Source organism: Neurospora crassa, linkage group VI (assembly GCF_000182925.2).
Source record: "Neurospora crassa OR74A linkage group VI, whole genome shotgun sequence".
Classification (NCBI taxonomy): domain Eukaryota; kingdom Fungi; phylum Ascomycota; class Sordariomycetes; order Sordariales; family Sordariaceae; genus Neurospora; species Neurospora crassa.
In genome coordinates, this window is record NC_026506.1 from 3,219,439 (window position 1) to 3,237,915 (window position 18,477).

At 49.8% G+C, this 18,477-nt stretch overlaps 3 protein-coding genes and 1 non-coding gene across 4 annotated transcripts; all 4 read right to left on the reverse strand.

The window, feature by feature from the left end:
• Positions 1 to 1,539: 1,539 nt before the first annotated feature.
• On the reverse strand, positions 1,540 to 3,489 carry NCU05977 (dihydrodipicolinate synthase). The gene has a single exon (XM_953537.2). It carries the CDS (start codon positions 3,319 to 3,321, stop codon positions 2,203 to 2,205), a length of 1,119 nt encoding a protein of 372 aa, XP_958630.1. The 5' UTR covers positions 3,322 to 3,489; the 3' UTR covers positions 1,540 to 2,202.
• Positions 3,490 to 4,168: 679 nt separating this feature from the next.
• On the reverse strand, positions 4,169 to 4,949 carry NCU14178. The gene is made up of 2 exons (XR_897958.1): positions 4,641 to 4,949; positions 4,169 to 4,443 (listed from the first exon to the last, which is right to left on the reverse strand). It is a non-coding gene; the product is annotated as a ncrg55 (non-coding RNA).
• A 318-nt stretch (positions 4,950 to 5,267) lies between these two features.
• NCU05976 (hypothetical protein) lies at positions 5,268 to 6,402 on the reverse strand. Its single transcript, XM_953536.2, has 2 exons — positions 5,972 to 6,402; positions 5,268 to 5,886 (listed from the first exon to the last, which is right to left on the reverse strand). Exons 1-2 carry the CDS (start codon positions 6,024 to 6,026, stop codon positions 5,636 to 5,638), a joined length of 306 nt encoding a protein of 101 aa, XP_958629.1. The 5' UTR covers positions 6,027 to 6,402; the 3' UTR covers positions 5,268 to 5,635.
• Positions 6,403 to 14,710: 8,308 nt separating this feature from the next.
• NCU11216 (hypothetical protein) lies at positions 14,711 to 17,431 on the reverse strand. Its single transcript, XM_001728387.2, has 3 exons — positions 15,951 to 17,431; positions 15,716 to 15,882; positions 14,711 to 15,536 (listed from the first exon to the last, which is right to left on the reverse strand). The coding sequence occupies exon 1, from the start codon at positions 16,233 to 16,235 to the stop codon at positions 16,011 to 16,013; it is 225 nt and encodes a 74-aa protein (XP_001728439.2). The 5' UTR covers positions 16,236 to 17,431; the 3' UTR covers positions 14,711 to 15,536; positions 15,716 to 15,882; positions 15,951 to 16,010.
• Positions 17,432 to 18,477: the final 1,046 nt, after the last annotated feature.

Consider the following 18,477-nt stretch of genomic DNA (forward strand, 5'->3'; position numbering starts at 1 on the left):
CACATTGCAAACGCCTTGCTTGCTTTTCGGCCCCCATTCATGATTCCTTGGATGCGGTTCTTGCATACCTGCCCCTGGGTGTGGGGGGAGGGCGCCATCCCGTGGTGGCCTTGCCCACGTCTTTCCCGGCTTTCCTTCGTGCAAGGTTCCGCCCGTAAGCAGGAAGGAATAAGCAAAAGGAATGGGGACCAAAGTTGGGGGAAGGTAATGAAACAAGGCGTTAAGGCCTGATGAGGCTCTTGAGAAGACTCACATATCTTCAATGTACCTCACCTACCCCCGTTCTTGTTGCCTTTCACTAGCGTATCTTTCCTTGTCATATTTCAGATTTTTTTATTCTCTTTCCCGCCGGATGCTAGAAAGAATACCGCATTTCCCGGCCGTCGGAAGGTACCGACATGCCGGTGAGACACTAGTGTATGTAAGTGTGAATATTTGGAGTCTTCTGCTTGGCTGATGGGGCAACAAGCCCCTGATTGGTTGTACAAAGACTTACAGCAAAGGACTTGTTTCGATGCTGTTTAGAGGTGGTGTAACAACAGATGTGTGGGTTGTTCACTTGCTTTGAGCCTTTGACATAGCTTTATGCCACTCCCCCCTCCAGTTCTCTCGCCCCCAGTCCACATCACACAAGTTAGAGAATCAGGAAAGACTGAACCCGATGACGGTCTACGTTGTGAAGCCGATATCGCAAAAGGCAGTTGTTCGGGCTCTCTGGAGATGTCCTACCCGTGGCTTGCTCAGAGAAACAACATACCCCCTCTTGTGATACCATAATTATCTGCAGCATAGAGCGTCTTATGTCGTAGGTTAACCACTAGATTTGACGGTACGGATAGATCGCCGCCCTCATTAAGCAAAGTTTTCTTATTATAGTCATCGTGGCTTATTCCCGTGGTCAACTTACGACTGTTGATTCATGTGACTCTTGGGTCTTGCTCATGCATGATAGTAGATTGGGCTCCAAATGTTGGGCCAGGTTATGCGAAAGCAAAGGTTCTTTGTTAGGTGAAGTGGAAATCCTTGCTGGGGTTGCGTTCAAATGGTGATATGAAGTCTTGGTAGTTCGTCGTGCTAGGCGAGAGCAAGAGTGTATTCAGTGAGGTTCGATTTACCCCGAACTGATTCCATCCTTGAGATCTTATGTCGATAGCAATACTTCATCTTCGGTTCCTGACATGTGCCAGTTCGTACTTTGCCTTCACTTGCGCTTAGCGAAGTTAAAGATTTGGGATGACCGACCATGTTATGCCAGTGCGACAAGGGCCAGATTGGTACCATGACCCAGTCTAGTGTCCATGTCTCTGTGCTTTTCACGTGGCAGAGCGATTGGGTTTGCAATATGAGCCCATGTTTGCTTCCGTATTGAACCACAAGCTAGCCTTTGCCCACTTGGCATCGCAACTTCCTGTCCCTCGTAGCACAAAGGAGGCCAATCCACCACCTGGACCCGTCTCGGCTAGATAAATGGCCACGCCCACAAGACCTTCGTGGCCGGAAGAAAAGAAACGGAAATCCCAGCTTGTGTAATCGAAGACTCATGCACAACTTTGTCTTTTGCAAGTTCTAGGTGTTTCTCGCTCCAATGCAGTCAGTGAACGAAGTTCTATTTGCTCAACCATCGTATCAGTGAACATGTGCTAATTGGGGTGAACGATCGGAGACTCTTATGCAACAACTTATTGATAAACAAAGCAATGCTTTTGACTTAAACACAAGAGTGGATGAAATGGGGAAAATGGAACCCTTGGGGTATCCGCAACCATGTGAAGTGTCACCGTAAAACATCGTGAAATGAAAGGGAAGAGTGTCGAAAAGAGGTATTCCTCATGTAGCAGTGCGGTTTCTAACAACCGTTCTGCAAATTTGCCCCTGGACCCGATTGACCCATAACCTGTGCACCTGACCCAACGCCGAGGGATTCTCTATTGTGAGTTTTCCCATCTTTCTGCTACCCGCAGTGGCCTATATACCCCCTCCAACAACGCCTAGAGACACGAAACTCATGAACGGAAACAAAGACAAGGCTAGTACTGAATAACAAGCCCTCGCTTGCTTGATGGAAGATCGAACTGAAATAATGTCTGATTGGTTCAGCCATGCTGTCGCCACCAATGCTCGATGATGACCGGGACATCGGAGAGATTTGCCATGATTTTCGCATGAACGGCCGGAAATGTTCCATCATGTGGACCACAAAGCTTAGAGAGACTTCTCAAGCATGATCAAGTCTTTGAACCCGTTTTTCCAGTTCTTGGACTGTTCGGGAGTCGGTCTTGGGAGAGGGCTTCTGCAGTAGCCACCGTAGCCTGCCCACTCTTCTAAACCAGCCTTGACTCCGATAACGCCGCCCTGGATGGCAGTCCAATCGCCTTGCGAAACGACTTCCTGCATCTCCTGGGCCTCGGTGTGCTTTCCTTGATTCCAAAGCTCGATGGTCTTGATGCATGCCTTGGGGGCAATGTTGGCAAGACCTGCGAGGATTCCATGTCCACCTGCGGCCAGGGCCTGGATAGAAAAGTCGGCAGAGCCAGCGAGAACCAAGAAGTCGGGATTCTTAGGATCGTACTCCTTTGACAACTTGCGAGTACCCGCGACTACACGGTTCAGCTTGCCGGTGTTGCCGCAAGTCAGCTTCACACCAACGATATTCGGGTGCTGGGCAAGCTGCACGATGACATCTGACGACATGTCCATGCCGTTGACGGCCCCGGGGTAGTTGTAGATGATGATTGGAATGGGCGAAGCATCGGCAACTGCATTGAAGAACTCGAGGATGGTCTGGGACGAAGGAGCGAACAGAGGCGCGTAGTAGGATGGTGGGAGGACAAGTGCGTAATCTCCTCCAGCTTGCCATGCTTGACGGCAGAGTAGGACTGCCTCTCTGGTGCTTTGGGCGCCACAGCCAACTATGATAGGCATTTGAGAGAAACCGGCTTCGTTAAGTGCTTTTCTGGTGGTTGCCGTGACGACTTGTCGTTCGGTGTGGGTGAGGTGGACGGCTTCTCCGTTGGAACCCTGAGTGGCTAGGCCTGTAACTCCGGCGCGAGCTAAACGAACGGCATGATGGGCAATAGTAACAGTGTCAACGTCTTCTGTTTCCTTGTCAAAAAAGCACATCGTCGGGACATAGACGCCGGGGACAAGGGGTCGCTTGACGTGAGAAACGGGTGCGTCCAGGGTGCTGCTGTCGTAAGAGCTGCCCAGCTCAGCTGTCAGGTCCTCTGCTGTGAGATTAGATAACCCCGAGGATTGGAGAGCCATCCCGTTGAAGCCATTGGTGAAGTTTCCGGCCGGTGATGAGTCGTTGTGGGGAGCCATGTTGATTGAGACTTGAAATATGGAGATGATGAAAATATCGGTGGCTGTCTAAAATGTATGAAGTAGTGCGAGGTGGACAAAGACAAAGGGGTGGAGGGCAATGAAAGTCAGCTCGTTTGAGTCATGGGAGGGAAGTGGTTGATATTTGTACTAAGAGGAATGGGAAGATGGAACCAGGATGGAGAGAGAGAAAAAGTCCCAAGCAAGGGAGAAGAAAAGTGTATCGGCTGACTACCGTCTACACTAGAGGAAGGAAACAACGGGGATGATGACGGTTAGTGATAACCGTGGGCAAGTACCAAAGGCGGTGACGGAAAAAGTACCCATTATTCTATGCCATTGTCGTTTCAGTTCTTGTCGTTCTTGATCTTGTCCGCTTGGGACGATTTACGCCGGTGACGCTACTCCAGTGGACGCCTGCTCAAAAACTGGAGCCAAAGACCCATCGCCGCCCACGCCGAACGACGGACATGGAGACAGGACAAGCAAGCTGAGGGCCAGAGGTCGTGGAGTGGTGAGGAACGGGACCTTCTGATTCGTGCAAAAGGGAAGAAGAACGACCAAAGTATACAGTGCGGCCACTTTGGTTCCCTCTTTGATCTCCAAACTTTTGAGCGACGTTGTTTTCGGCCCCGTCTTGCGGATCTTGAGAAGGGGCACCACCCATATATGACAGGGGTGTAATTCCCAGGATTCCGTCTGTGGTGGACGGTGATAGTGTGGGGGTTAGCCTGACAGGCCAGCTCCGTCGACAAGGGTTACCCCGAGTTACCCCATTGTTGCCCCATGATGGGTAAGGAGGGTGGGAGGGAGGCTAGCCAAGAAATCTCACACTAGACCAGGAGGGGTACTGTACTTGTAGTATATGTAACTGCTAATTCGTCGATGTCGTGAATCATCGCGATATTCTTGGACAGGAGCTTCGTCAGACCTCCCAAACGGGTCGAGAGACGCTGGTGACGTCTTGTGTGGAAAATATTCCTTTGCTTATGCCATCATCAAGCCCGGTAGACATCCCAGCAAGCCTGACTGGGTGCCTAAGCCGAACATTATCTGGTGTCGAATTGCCTAGCTTTTCAAGTCAATGCCCTCGGCTGATACACACCTAGTAATCATCTGAGGCTACAAGATGTTAGCCGAGTTTCAGAGCAGGTGCACGTCAAAACAGGTACACCTCAACCACCAGTTTCATATTGAATTTGTCCACTTGAACGTGGTGTTGTTTAGTGAGGTCAGGGAGGCTGCTTCATGAAAATATGTGGAATCATGACAAGGGGTATTGTGAGAGGACGTTTGTTGCCGTGCATACGGGTACCTACTATACGCGGGAGCGCGCAAAGAGCGGCACGCAACTTTTTCTATGGCCTTATAAGCATCTTTTGGCCGAGTCTCGACTAAGTGTCCGCCCGTTGAGTGAGCATGCGGATTTGTACAGCACAACTACCATCTTGGCTTAGGTAAGAGATGACTCGACAATGACAAGGCCATAGCTTCACAAAAGGACTGTTCGGCCAGGACTTTGGCTCCAAGGCAATGAGCCAAGGTAGATGAAGGTGAAGACTGAGCCATGAGAGGCTCAGTCGACGCTCTTCTGTGCGATACCTTCACAAGATGAACTTGACATCAGCGCTCAGCGGGCCATACTGTCCTTCTCTTCTCATGCCCCGTTCCGCAACTGGCGGTCAGTCATCCGGGCCGGGAGGCTTGATCGGGTATAGAGAAATGCTTGGTGACACAAATCACGGCCTGCCAACAACGGCCTGCTTCATCAGGATGTGGTTTGTCAGTAATCGAACATGACGGGCGTTGGGGCGGGCTAGCGCCATAAGATAGCCCTTTGCAGGGTGTTTGCGTGGCCATCAATGGAACACGAAGAGGTACAGACCCTACAGGTACTTGTCAGGTAATGTTCAGAAGGTTGATGTAGTCGTCTTGACGGTTTCATACTTTCAATGGGCTGCCCGACCTCTTGCATTGTGTCTCTCTAGACTTTGTGCCCCAAGCGTTTTGCAATGGTGGTCACGTCATTGCCAGCCTTCCGGCTACTGCGTGCTGTGCTCCCAAGAGCTTCCATAAGGTTTCGATATCTGAAGAGATGTTGGCCTATCCAATGAGAGCACGCTAGGAGACTTACACCTACGTTGGCAAGCCAGACGTTCTGAGGCTTAACCTGTTCCTGTCTAGAATAGAAGGTTAGTTTGTGATGGCGCACCCTCTCACTAGTGTGGCCTCGACTGGGAATATCGCCCGAACGTCTCTTTCTCTGAGGAGTTTATTGCGCGTGGAGCGGCAGCGAGAGTCCAGTTCGGGTTGGTCAAGGACGTTTGGGTGGGCGTACTCGCGTTGTCAATGGTTGGCGTGGAAGGCACTGGAGGGGCAGGTGACCCTTTTGGCATGTCTTTTTCTGGCCACTCAGAATGCGCGTGTCGCAGCCTGCGTTGAACAGGCCAACAGGGGAGGAAATGGCAGCATTCACGAGTGACCTGGAAGAGCTGGCTTGCTGATGCTTTGTCTGCTTGTCTGCGTGTTCCCACATAGAGACTGACTGCATGGCGAGGTTGATTGCTATGGAAGTTGTACAAAATCAGCAATGTGCAAAGAAATGGAAGATTGGTACTTGAACGAGGCCCGGTTGATGAGCCCGGCTTACCTTGGCAAGCTGCCATGGTCTTGAGCTGGAGGTCGAAGACTTGGGGATTGAACATTAGTCGTGATTGGCGCGCGAAAGCATGTCGAATGGAAGATGACCGCTAGCACGTCTTCCTCAAAGTACTGTGTCGGATGTACTGCAAGACGGACAGCTCAAGACTTGGAAGACCGGCCGGATAGAGTCCAGGGACATGGAGTCACAGACAGATTCGAATGTTGAGTCGTCTCGCTTGCTCCAAGTTGCTCGATCTGTAGTGCCTAACAGCGAGCAAAAGGGAAAAACAAAATGCTTTTTTTTTTCCCTTCCACTTCAGTTGTCGATTGGGAGACCGCGCGCGGCAGGTGCCTTTCTGCTGAGTACCTCCTTCTTTACACCCGCCAGAGAAAGAGCCGCCCGGGTTGTTGCTGAGCGAACGAGTAGCAGATTGACATTCGGATCGATCCCATTTGTCGGCGATATCAGCGATCGAGCTCACACTGCCCTCGCGCCTTCCTTCCTCCCACGACTGGACCATGGATGACATCTCTGCCCCTGGCCTTGAAACTCCCGAGTGAAGGTTCCGGCTGCTTGGGTCGACCATTCCAGTCCAATTTTTGGTAGGTACCTGATGTACAGGTACCTCTAAAGATTGGGGAGTGGACGGTTGCCGCCGCGGGACTCCCTGGCGACTTCCTAGCGAGCGAGGCAGTGGGGGTTTGCTAGAGTACCTAGGTATCTTAGATAGTGCGCTGATAGGTAGTTCAGGTCTTGTGTACAGCAAACGCTACCTCTAGCACACTCCGGCTGATGATTACCGAGTCGTAGCACGGCGGCGTGGGTGGGAATGTGACTGCGTCCAGTATGGTGGGAATGGGAATGTCTTCATTTTTCCGAGTCACAACGGAAGCCGACCAGCTGACCTGGACACGTCGATAGGTGCGCTGGGAGGCAAAGTGTCGAATTCTCTGTATCGTGTCACCTTGTGAATGAGCGTTCTAGCTCAGGTGTTACTAACAGGCTGCTGACAGGAGTACCTTGCCTACATAGTACCTAAGCGGGATACGTACCCCACTACGGCACATCTGGGGGCGGCCCCCGGACAAACGAGGGGAATTGCGGAGTGCAGCAACCACCGAAATGTTAAGAATAAAGAAAAAAATAAAAGAAAGTGCGGAGAAAGAGACAGCAAACTTCAGTTGGCAATGTACTTTCGTCGCTGAAAACGGACGGTGAGCACTGTGCCGAGCTCGTCGACGATGAGTATCCACAGCGAATATATACTTCGTTGTAGGTACCGTACATACCTATCCAGTGCACCGTCGTTACAGCTAGCAAACCACGCACGCATTACTTGGTGTAAACATAATTCGGCCACCTTTCACCTAGGAACAGGTCGCGTGACTGGAATATCGTGGTGGTCTGGGCTAAAATTAATTCGAAACCATTCCGATGCTCACACTCTTACAGTCTCGGACCTGTGAAGCCCGACGGGGAAGGACCAGTGTGTTGTTCTGTTGGCAGCTTGAGAGAGCAGAAGTAAGTTTTGACGTGTGTTTAGCGCATCCTGCAATACTGTGTGCTGCCTTTGCGGGACTGCGATGCATCAATGGCATGGCATGGTCTGGTCATTGGTCACACAGCATCACCGACTTCAGGCGTGATGAAGATGAAACACTTTTCCCTCCTTCTGGAGGCGTGTCTTTGGGCCTCAGTCCAGTCGATCGGCATTCCTCAAAGAGCGCAGAAGCTACCGTGGACAACCCCAGCAGCAGCCGGGCAGCGGGGTTGACGAGACCCCCACGTTCACTTGCCCCCGGCATCGTTTGTGATGTACAGTGCCCGAAACCGCCCGCTGCTGTAGAAGCTCGTCAAGCCTGTTGTTGTCTTTTCCCTTGTCTTAGGCACACCTGGAAAATGGTGATAGGTTTTGGGCCAGGGCCATGGACTGATACCATATCATAGCATCTATAAAGACAATAACGTAGTAGGACAATGGTTCGGTTCCGATGTAGGCGGGCAGTCTGTTACAAGTCACCTTCCAATCACCGACAAGCTTAAGGCCGTACGTCTACACTCAGCCGTATACAGTATACTTGCAACCAAATGCAACGACACATCGGCGTATGCAAGCCACTGGCCCGGCTAGACCTAACAAGGCTAGATGCACTGCATGTCTTTTGGTGAGAGCCTTCGTGTTGGGACCGAAAATGCACCTTGGGATCTGACTCTGACTGTGCGGTTGAGGTACGGGTAAACTACGGATAAGGTGACTGAGAATGGCATCCTTCGAACGGGATCTTTGTTTGATCCGAAATGGATGGCCGAGGGACAAGTTGCGAGGTTGATGTCAAGTCAAAGGCAGGCAAAGAGGTCTGTGCGTCCGCTTTTGCTATGGTACTGAATTGGATTGGGATGGATAATTCTGCTGATAGATTCTTGACAATACCTAACAGTTGCTGTCCTCAAACTGCAGTGCCACTGTTAGTGCTTGATAGATCACTCACCTCACCAGATCCCCGTTGATAGGCTATGGAGCTTGCGCACCGGCCAAGCAAATCCAACGCAACTTCCAATCGACGTCACTTCAACTCCGGTGTCGTTCTTCCCTCGTGTCAATTCCACGGAAATTCGAATATGGCAACTTCACTGAATTCAACTTGACATGTTGTTCAATTTCCTTGTACCTTTCACGACATAGATTTCTCAGTCGGTTCCCTCTCGTTCTGCCACGCAATTGATCAGCGCCTTGTCACCTTACGATCGTCTCGCTCTTCATGATCCGTCCCCGTCTCCACCCACTTTGACGGCGACGACGACGTTCTTTCTATCAACTGCGCTCCAGGAGGTCGTGTCCCGGAAATTCAAGTCCGCCTGCCCCTAGACACTGACAAAGTGTGGAATTTGCCGTCTACTACACTCCTCAACCATCCCTCATTACTTCAACTTCCCCGCAATTTTCCTTTGCCGTTTCCCCACTGTTCACGCATCGCGCCCCTACCGTCCCCCTTATTTCCGTCAGGCACTTCACTCGGTCAAGATATCATGTCGTACTCAAAGCGGCCACTGGCAACCGAAGAGGTGCCGAGATTCGTCGAGCTGCTACTAGCTGACTAGCCCTCGGTCCGTATAGCTCTTGGCGCAACCAATAGCGTGGCAGGTGCGGCTAGATATTGGTCACGGTCAGTTCTCCTCAAGTCTTGTGTAGCACTCCTTAAGTAATAACTAGCCACTACCTAGGAAATAGCCTCCCCACACAGCCTCTGAGATATCGACGCGACAAGGCAGCCACGGGCTGAAGCCTGAACCCGTCATTGCCCCCGACTCGATATCGAACGTTCCTGCGCATACCGACAGCACCAAGAGTAGAGATGCCCAAGTGTACTTGACCATAACAGGGTCAACCTGTAGAATGCTCACCCTCTCGGATAACGGCAGCTGATCCTCTCACCGATGATTTTCAAAGTCTACCTACGGACAAGAGCAAGGCGAACGGGTCGGGGACCATCGCAGTAGCCGTTCCTTGCCCCTTGACATGGTCAAAGACGGGGGCAGTCAAAAGTCCTCCACGTGGCGGACATGCTCCCCGCGAAAGCCCCCCAGCGGCCAAGGTACAACAAGCCCCAGGGTCATCTATAATCCAATCAAGTGGTATCGGCCAGACCCCATGTAGGAGGCTCAAACTGTTACACCAACCATATTTGCATCCTATCAACGGGTTCGACACTCGCTGTTCCCCTAGCGTCGGCAACAGCCGCTGTTGTTTGACCCTGCTGGACTTGTCATGTATCATGCAATTCTCTGGTTTGGCGCCACCGCCAGCTTGTCCAATGAAGCATATTTTGGATGTAGTTGATGGCATGGCTCAGGCTGCTGAGCAGCACACACATCATATCAAGCCGAGTTCTGCTCAGCCAGCCAAAAGCATGACTCGATCAGGCATATGCTATGGCATCATGACACCACCCCGTAAGTATGGCAGTAGTCAGCAAGACGGAAGACATTGATGTAGCAGGTAAGCTCCCAAACAATATCTCACCACCTAAGAGTTTGGCAGCAACGACTTCCCATCTTTACAGCGACTTGCATATTTCGGTCATCTGACGGCAAAAGCCAGCCAATCGAGTTTACAGAGGAAGCCCTACCTTTGTGTTCCTCTCCATGTTGGTCAATTCAATCAACCCGGTTAAGCCCTAGCCAAGGACTTGGTTGTTGCTGCACGTCAGACTTGCCGCTCCTGGAAGGGAGTGATAGTGTGCACATCGATGAAGACCATGACCGGACGGAGCGGCTAATTTTTTCCGTGATTCACGTACTCGTCGCTCCCTGTTCGTAGCTCTATCGCCACGGCTAACCGCTTCGTGGGGGTGAGATGGTGATGTTTGGAACCTGATATGTTCCCAGGATATACAGCACACGCTGCATTTCCCCTGTCTTCCTCACACGGTGTGGTACTTGTTACATAGACATTCCACTCTTGGAGATCCGACGCCGGACTACGCTCAGCAGCAACAGGAATAGATGGCCCAAGAGATCCTTGCTACTCAAGACCAATTGCTGGTCATGGCATCGATCTCTGGAAGGTGCCAGCGTGGTGACCTACTTCGACTAGCAACAGTCGCCGGATCCAACTCTTGCTCACACCATGCACAGATACATCATGAGGCGCGCAGACTAGGCCAACAAAACGACCCATCACGAAGCTTCGTTTCCTACGATAGTCGGGAATTGATACCTCGGGCCTTGATGTGTAGTCTGGAAACGTTCAAAAGCCCTAACCACTTACACCGTACAGTATAGAGACGGTACCCGGAGATATCCTGCTCTTGGGATCATTCGGCGGAAGCTAACGAGGATTTGGACAATCTTCTGTCACCGTGCACACGAGGCGGCCTCGGCAGGGATGGAAAGCGCATTGAGGGGTAAAAAGAGAGGCATGTGTTTGAAGGCTTGGCAGAAAAAAAGAAGGGATTCGAGGTGAGGGTATGAGACGCGGAGAGGAGCTGAAGTTCCATCAATCCAGCATCGTTTGTTACACCGCTCCAGCTTCCATGCCATCATTGACTAACAGGAAACTACTTTGTCGTTTCTGCCATTCTCCACGATTCCGCTCGCCTTCCTTTTGCATAACCCATTGGAGTATCTCCGCGGGTAGGGATTGTTTGCCATACACTTCGGATATTTGATGCCGAACTTTGACGAGTGTCGTTCTCTGAACACGGTCCAACTTGGAGTTTCAAGAGGGGCTGTGCCTTTGTTATCGGATTTGCATCCCTTCACTGGGGGGTCTCATGTAGGTACCTGACGTGCACACCTCGTGGGCTACCCTTGCATAAACTCCTGATCTGACTAGTCTATTCTTCTCGCGGTACCTCCTCTCCTCTGCAACCTTCATCCACCAATTTCGTTTTTCCTCACAGCAAGAATGCTCCATTTTCCCCATAATTTCATGGGATGTTTTCCCCATTCCCCTCCTTATTCCCCGCCTTTCTCCATGACAGCTCGAACTGCCGCAACGTTGTGTTTTGCTAGGCATCACCATCTCGTACGTGATCCGTGATATTTCCGTCTGCACATGACATGTTATCTCATGCCTAGGTAGGTACTCATTCAAAGCTTCGTGATGAGGGACGTCTTGGCTACAATAATCTCGGGATTGATCCAGAGACCGGGGCAAAGATGCCCCACGGAGGCGACAATGACAAGAGACAACATTGACTACTCACTACCCAACGATTGAGATGAGGAAATGATTGCGACTACGGTTACGGGAATTGCACCCCCACTCTTCCCTTCGGCTCCTATTGCCTAATAGGGACACACAAAGACCCCCAACTCACACTAGCCCCCCCGCAGTCACAAAACCTCATCGACGACGACTAGTGTACACTACTACACTACGGATTCAAAGAAGTCAAATCACCACATACGCATGATCTTTCGTGTCATTCGATCGGAGGCCTCCTCCATATCATTAGGACTATCCACGGGTCCTTCGTTTTGGCTTTTCCGGTACCGCTGTGCTCATGGAGCATTACCATGTGAGACTGATCCTGCTTGGTTATCTTTCACGATGCTTCTACCAGATACGGTGAAGTGGAAGCCAACCATAGTCAAGCAAAGTGTTGTAGGAGACCGAGAACCTGATAGCTGAGAGCTGAGTACGCGCCTTCTCTCAAGTCTTTTTTTTTTCATTTATCTTTTTCGATTTCTTTTTTTTTTTTTTCTTTTTTTTTTTTTTTTTTTTTTTTTCCAAATCTAGTTTTGAACCATGGGTCAAGTTCTACTCGAATAGCATAGACAAATATTAATTCGCCTTCGTAAACTTAATCCAGTCTCAAAGAAATGTACCTTGTAAGAAATGCAGAGTTCTAGTTACCCGTCTACTCATTAGGTATTCTAGCATGCGGCTCCGAATGGGAGGTTTGCTTCCAGTGTAGGTGCCATAACATGACAATGCTAGTACCATTTACCACCCACTCACTGTAACGCGTTGCCAACGAGTGTGTTCTCGAGTTTGTCTTGGCAAGTAGGTAGTATATTCGGGCGCTTGAGCCCGAATCGGAGATTTGAGGTGTCGTTCGTTTGCTTCCGTCATATCCGTGTCACGGCCAAAAACAAACGGATTACATATTTCATCATTCTCGAAGAGCCGCTAGGGGGTCTGGTATTTGACTAAGGAACTCCAATGAGAGGAATGGCGGCGACAAGAATGATGACTGTGACAGGTGTGATTATTCACAGATACTTACCAACGAAATACATCAAGTTTTTTGTTCTAAACTACCTATCTTTGGATGTGGAGAGCTACAAATAGCCAGCCTGTCATCAGCTTGCCGACTTGCCGACATAACGGTCATCCGGTTTATAAGTATAGATGGGGGCAGCTTTCATTTGGTATACATAGGTTCTGCGTCGCCGGGCAATATTCCACAGCCCGAATGCCAACCTATGTAACTGAGTAGCAGTCGATATCGCCTCGGAGGTCAGTCTCCTAGGTAGTAGGTAATAAGTAGATTATGCTGTTTTCAGGTAGAGCATCATAGGTAACCATTAAGGACAAGCAGACCTAGGAAAATGGACGGGAATCACTTTGGTAGAGGTTGATATGTTGCTATATCTGGGAATGAACGGCATCTAGAGGCCTCCTGTGGTGCTATGTTGTACTTCCTACTACCTACCTGCTACTCATCTATCGTACCATTGCTATACATAGGTATCTATGGCATCTACGCGGCGCCTCTCAAGACATATATGTATCACAAATCATGATACCGTCTCCCTTTTAGGAAGGGCCCGCTTAAGCGAGTCCGAATTGAGTAGAGGTACACAAGTAGCGATTGGTAGCCGGTTTCGAAAACGAGCACTCCCCATTTCCCAAATGAATAGGCCAAGACATGTATGTAGCTGAGATAAACATGTCAGGGGGGTGGCTTTTGATACTTGCTTGATCACTCATGCCATGTTTTCTCTTCTGTCTTGGCTACCTAGTTGGCTACCTAGGCATGATAACGATTGCAACTAACTGAAGGACTTCGTGAGCTGACCCATTTTTAACAGGATGTTATCGGTACATGATGTTCCAAATACAGCTAACTACCTCTAGTATAGGTACCTAGCATGTATGCTTCCTGAAATGTTTGCGCTGGAGACGTGTCCCACCGAGCAGAGAGAAAATTAAGGGGAATTTTCGCTCATTGGTGAGTTATAACTTCATTTGATTCCACTCAAAGGTAAAGAGGTCAAGATAGAAAATGAAAATTCTTGTAATTAAATATAAATCAGAAAGACATAGGAGACGCTCCAATCTTGCTCAATCGTTCACTGCACACCAAAAAGCTAACCGTGCAGATGACACCAGCCTGAGAAAGACTGTCAAACTGGAATTTTCCAAATTTGAAGAGGACGGATTTGATAGGCATGTGATAAGAAAATGCGATCCTTGTGTGAGCAAGACGTGTAGATGATTGTCCTGGCTTTGTCCTATCCATCTACCGACCTAATCTTCATCACTGTCGTGCTGGTTATCATCAATCTCCTCGTTCTCATCGTAGTCATCATATTCCAGCCGCGAGACACATCTGGAGAGTGTGTGATCTTCGTCGCTGTCGTTATCCGGGTTATAGCCGAAAAAGCACCTCAACATAATCACTCGCCTGGTCAATACCGTACTGCAAGTTATCATCTCCTCATCTCGGCATTCTTAATCTTCGTATTACACCCCTCCTTATCCTTATGGGTACGGTAGAGAATTCGATCATACCGCCTACCAGTAGGTGCCGTCTTGTTCTCGTTCGAGTAGAAGGCCCCCATGAAGTCCAGGTGCTCTTTCCGTGTAGAGGTAAGATTCTTTCCACAGAGGGCGCACATCCATTATTCGTAACCGAAGTTTCGAGAATATCCGCCCGTTCTTCAGACTTTCTAGAGATCCTTCGACAACGCCAAAAGTGTGGGATGTATTTCGGCCAATGGATCGCATAATGGTTTATGTCCGCTTCGGGGCAGCTTTTGCGTCGCCATGTTTAGGAACCTCAACGCTATCAAATATCGATTCATCCCAATGTAAAGCTGTTTAAACAATTTTTATATTGTTCGCTAACTGTTTAATATCAAGTGGAAGTTGTTGATAGTGTAGAGCTATCAAGCGTTGACGAACCTGAAGTTCGAGTCTGCAGTCGCTATTCTGGCTGTCTAAAATGAAACCTCCTCGTCTCGTCTTTTTCCTCCTCTGACCCGCTTTGATCCAGTTCCTGTTCGATGGGCTAAGAGGTCTTAGAGATCCAACAGGAAAGGACGGAGATGGGGTGTTGTCATGGTAAACTTTGCTGTAGATGCGACATTTCTGACGGTCGCTAGATGATGGCTGTGGCGTTTTGTTGTCTTGACCACCGCCACTGAACAGACCTAACAGACCGGTGGGACTGATGTCCACGTCTGGCTTGAACAGGTCGTCCGATTCATCAAGGTTCAGAGTCGCCCATTAGATAGTCCCCAAAGTCGCCATCCAGGTCCTCGTCTCCATCGCCTTTCCGGCTTCCAGACATACATTCGCTCTGATCCTGAATATGGTCTTTCATGTCCACTGGCACAGACCATCCCTTCTTCGAAACAATCATCAACCCCATCCATCCCTATGTCCATTTCAGCCGTCTGCCGATTCGTCTCACCATCATGAAGGTAAGCTTTCCCCTAAGGTGCGATTCATAGAACTGGATGGCCCTTTCAACATCCCAGATGGTCGGGCAACCCTGCCAGATGATTCCATACAGTTTCTCGACCATGAGCTTGTTATCCTCGGTCAGGTAACATGGCGGGAGGAATCACAAGGCCGGGATCAAAGACCAGAGGCTACGGGCCTATGCCGGTTGCGAAGAAAGGGGTGAGTGAACTGGGCTTGAGAGTTCACATGAACCCAAAATTGTTGAGCGAAGTTGTTTCCCAACCCCAAGGTTCTGTACCCTCGCCTGCAAGTGAGTGGTGGTTGTTGCCATTCACACCACATTCTGCCTATGGTTGCTGTAGAGTAGGTCGGAAGATGATGGGGTAATATCCCCCGTTGCTTGCTCTGTTGGCTCACAAGCGAGTGGCACTGATGATAGACCAGATTGTCAGCGAACGTTCACGCCTTTGGGAGGTCCGGACGTTACCCGGCGAAGTGGATGTGTATGAAGGGGAGATATGTGATTGTCGATACCGGAGCGGCAGGATGGGCGAGAATGTATGGCCTACGGGAACCGATGAGGGTGAACGAGATTGAAAGCGACCTACACTAACCAGCTTACCGACCGCGCTACAACGCCTTCAGTGGAGCTCTCCCAGCTGCTGTGGTCCGTCGTGCTCCCAAACCTGCCGGACTCTTATCATTTTCTCTGACTGCCATTTGGTTTCATCAGAGGTGGGCTCGGTCGAATGACTTGTAGACCTCGCGGTTGATTCTGTGAAGAGGAAAACGTCAGTTTACTCTGGTGAAAACGGATTATTGGTAGGGTAGCATGCTATTTACCTCGAGTGTAACGAGCCGTCCTTAGTCAATCTTTGACCATGGGTCAGTTTGACATGGACGTCATTTCGTCGAACGAGTCTCGTCGTCAGGCAGGTCCAAGGTCTCCTCGTTGAGCGTCGCTTCGAACCCGAGATCCTCAATCTCTCCCACCAGCTTGTTGGCGTTTTCTCTCCCCGTAAACTCGACAATCGCGCTGTTGGTGAGAAGGTTGACCGTGATGTCTTGGATCCAGTCCCGCTTCTTCATCTCGTTGGTGATGGAGTTGGCACAAGACGCACATGTCATCCCGCCCGAAACCAGTTGAGCTCGGGAATGAAGCGCTCAGGCAGAAGTCAACTCTGTAGTTATTTTGCGAGACGCAAAAATGTTCTGGGGCTTGTGTGTGTAGTACAGGGATGGTGCAAGGCACAAGTTAAGCCGCTGTTATGAAAACAGCAAAGACGGCACAAGCCATCAAGCACAAGACAGAAGGAAAAGATAGAAGAACAATAGGAATGTAGCAAAAATATGCTGACAATGGGTTGATGGGAGAGAGAGGAGAAAAAGGCGGAATTTGTTTGGGGGATGGAGGAGTTCAAGTATGCTGTTCAATGGGGGCTGATCCGGGCTCGACCAGACGTCAACCAGTGCGTACCTGCATCAAAGAAGTGACAGGATGGTCGACATTGACGATGATGAGACTGGCTTCATAGAGAGACGGCGGAAGGGTTGAATGAGGTAGTGGAGATCACGACCAGAGAGGATGGAAGCACTCAGTGTCCATGGCCCAGGACTGCCCTCAACTGCCTGCGAACTCTTTCTGGGTCAAGGGAAGTGACGACATGAAAGCAACTACACAGCCCAATTGAGGGCATTCGAGTGGGAGGAAAGAGGAAAGTCCTCATGGCCATGTCCATTTCCGGGCAATCGCGGTCAGCACGCTCCCGGTGGGCAAGCGGAAGGTGCAAGTTCCTTCCAAGCAGCCACAGTCCGTCCTCAGGCAGGTCTGAATGATAACCGGCAGCCGGGTAGGAAGTGGAAGCCACTCGGCAGTCGTTGCTGGACTGAGGTACGGCAGTAACCTCCCAACTCCGGGGGGCCGTGGCTTCCCGGCGAAGTGAACGAATCACAGAAATGGCAGTTCACCGTTTGGGCAAGTGCCAAGACCCAGTGCAGTGGTCGGAGGGTCGCGAGATCCACCTCGGGACTGCCGGGACCACCAGGCCAGGACGGGACCAGCAGGTCGGTTGGAGTCGGTGTTACCGTGGTTAGTGCCGGCCCTGTCAACTAGTGTATCTTGTCAAGGCCGGCAAGATGAATGAGCGAGTTGCTGTCGCCAACTCGTTGTATTCCTTCATATCACATCCACGGTTGCTGACGAAACGGCAAGTGTTGCGTGATGTAATGGAGAATGATAAGTAGCACTTGCTATCATCTCAAATCGCCTCCGCCTTGGAAGAAGGAATATGGCGGCAACATGCTCAATCAGGGAGCCCTCTCGAAACTGAAGTGTTAAAATATAGGAAAAGAGAAACATCTCCCTTGCATGGCTCTTGACTTTTTGAGAACCAACGGCGAAAACTACAGTAGAGTTATGCTGGTCCATCTGGAAAGCGCGCATTATGGACTCTGTCGGTGTGGCTATGCTGCCTAGTCTAGACTGCAAAACACCATTTCCATGTCTACCGACTGACTCCATCGCCATGAAAGTAGTGCCGGGATTTCGTCCCCGTCCGTATCACGAGACCAAAAAAATGGAAGCCACGCGAATGTCCAAAACCGTGCCCACACGATCGCAGCTTGACCGCTTTCGCTGTTGCCGAGGGGACACAAAAAGAGGGTCAAACGCCGGGTCCATCTGGTGGTGGTTAGTGCCATTGATGCTGACTTGGGTGCGGGCCGGATAAATCGACTGTGTGCCCAGATATTTCGGCGGTGTGGGGGCCGCCTGGCCAATGGCAAACCATGTCAGCGCCCGCCAAATTTGCTAGCGAGCAACATCGTATAACATCTCTATACCTTAGTAGTAACGATTAAAACAATTAAACACATCGCTATCGCCGTTATTATTTACTATCATAGTCAGTAAATATAATATTGAAGGGGTCTTACTTATCGAAATTACTAACCGTACGCTATAGAAATGCCTAAAATTATCAATCTAACTACCTCCTCCCTAGCGGGCTCCCCTATACTAGTACACATACCCAATCCAACCCCTTTAATTAAATAAATTAAGATTAAGCTATACGACGATAATTACGAATTTCTTAATATTAACAACCTTATTAAAAATAAGAAGCTATCTCTAATTTTAGCGCTAATTCTAACGATTTTTATATCCCACCGCCATCATTCCCCCTTAAACTCCTTAAATTTATCGTCGTCGAATTCTTCTTTAGAAGAAGACTAAAATAAAGCGACTAAAAAGGATTAAATTAATAAGGGGGAGCCCGCCCTTATCGCGCTTTCTTTTTATTAATAAACTAATATTAATACTACTATTAAAGATATTAATAACGTTATTAGAGAATTCGGGTTTAATATT

Coding starts and splice junctions, on each gene's coding strand:
- NCU05977 (XM_953537.2), bottom strand. CDS start 3,321: ATGGCTCCCCACAACGACTCATCACCGGCCGGAAACTTCACCAATGGC.
- NCU05976 (XM_953536.2), bottom strand. CDS start 6,026: ATGTTCAATCCCCAAGTCTTCGACCTCCAGCTCAAGACCATGGCAGCT. Junction 5,887..5,971: donor GACCATGGCAGCTTGCCAAG/GTAAGCCGGGCT, acceptor CAACTTCCATAG/CAATCAACCTCGCCATGCAG.
- NCU11216 (XM_001728387.2), bottom strand. CDS start 16,235: ATGACATGTGCGTCTTGTGCCAACTCCATCACCAACGAGATGAAGAAG.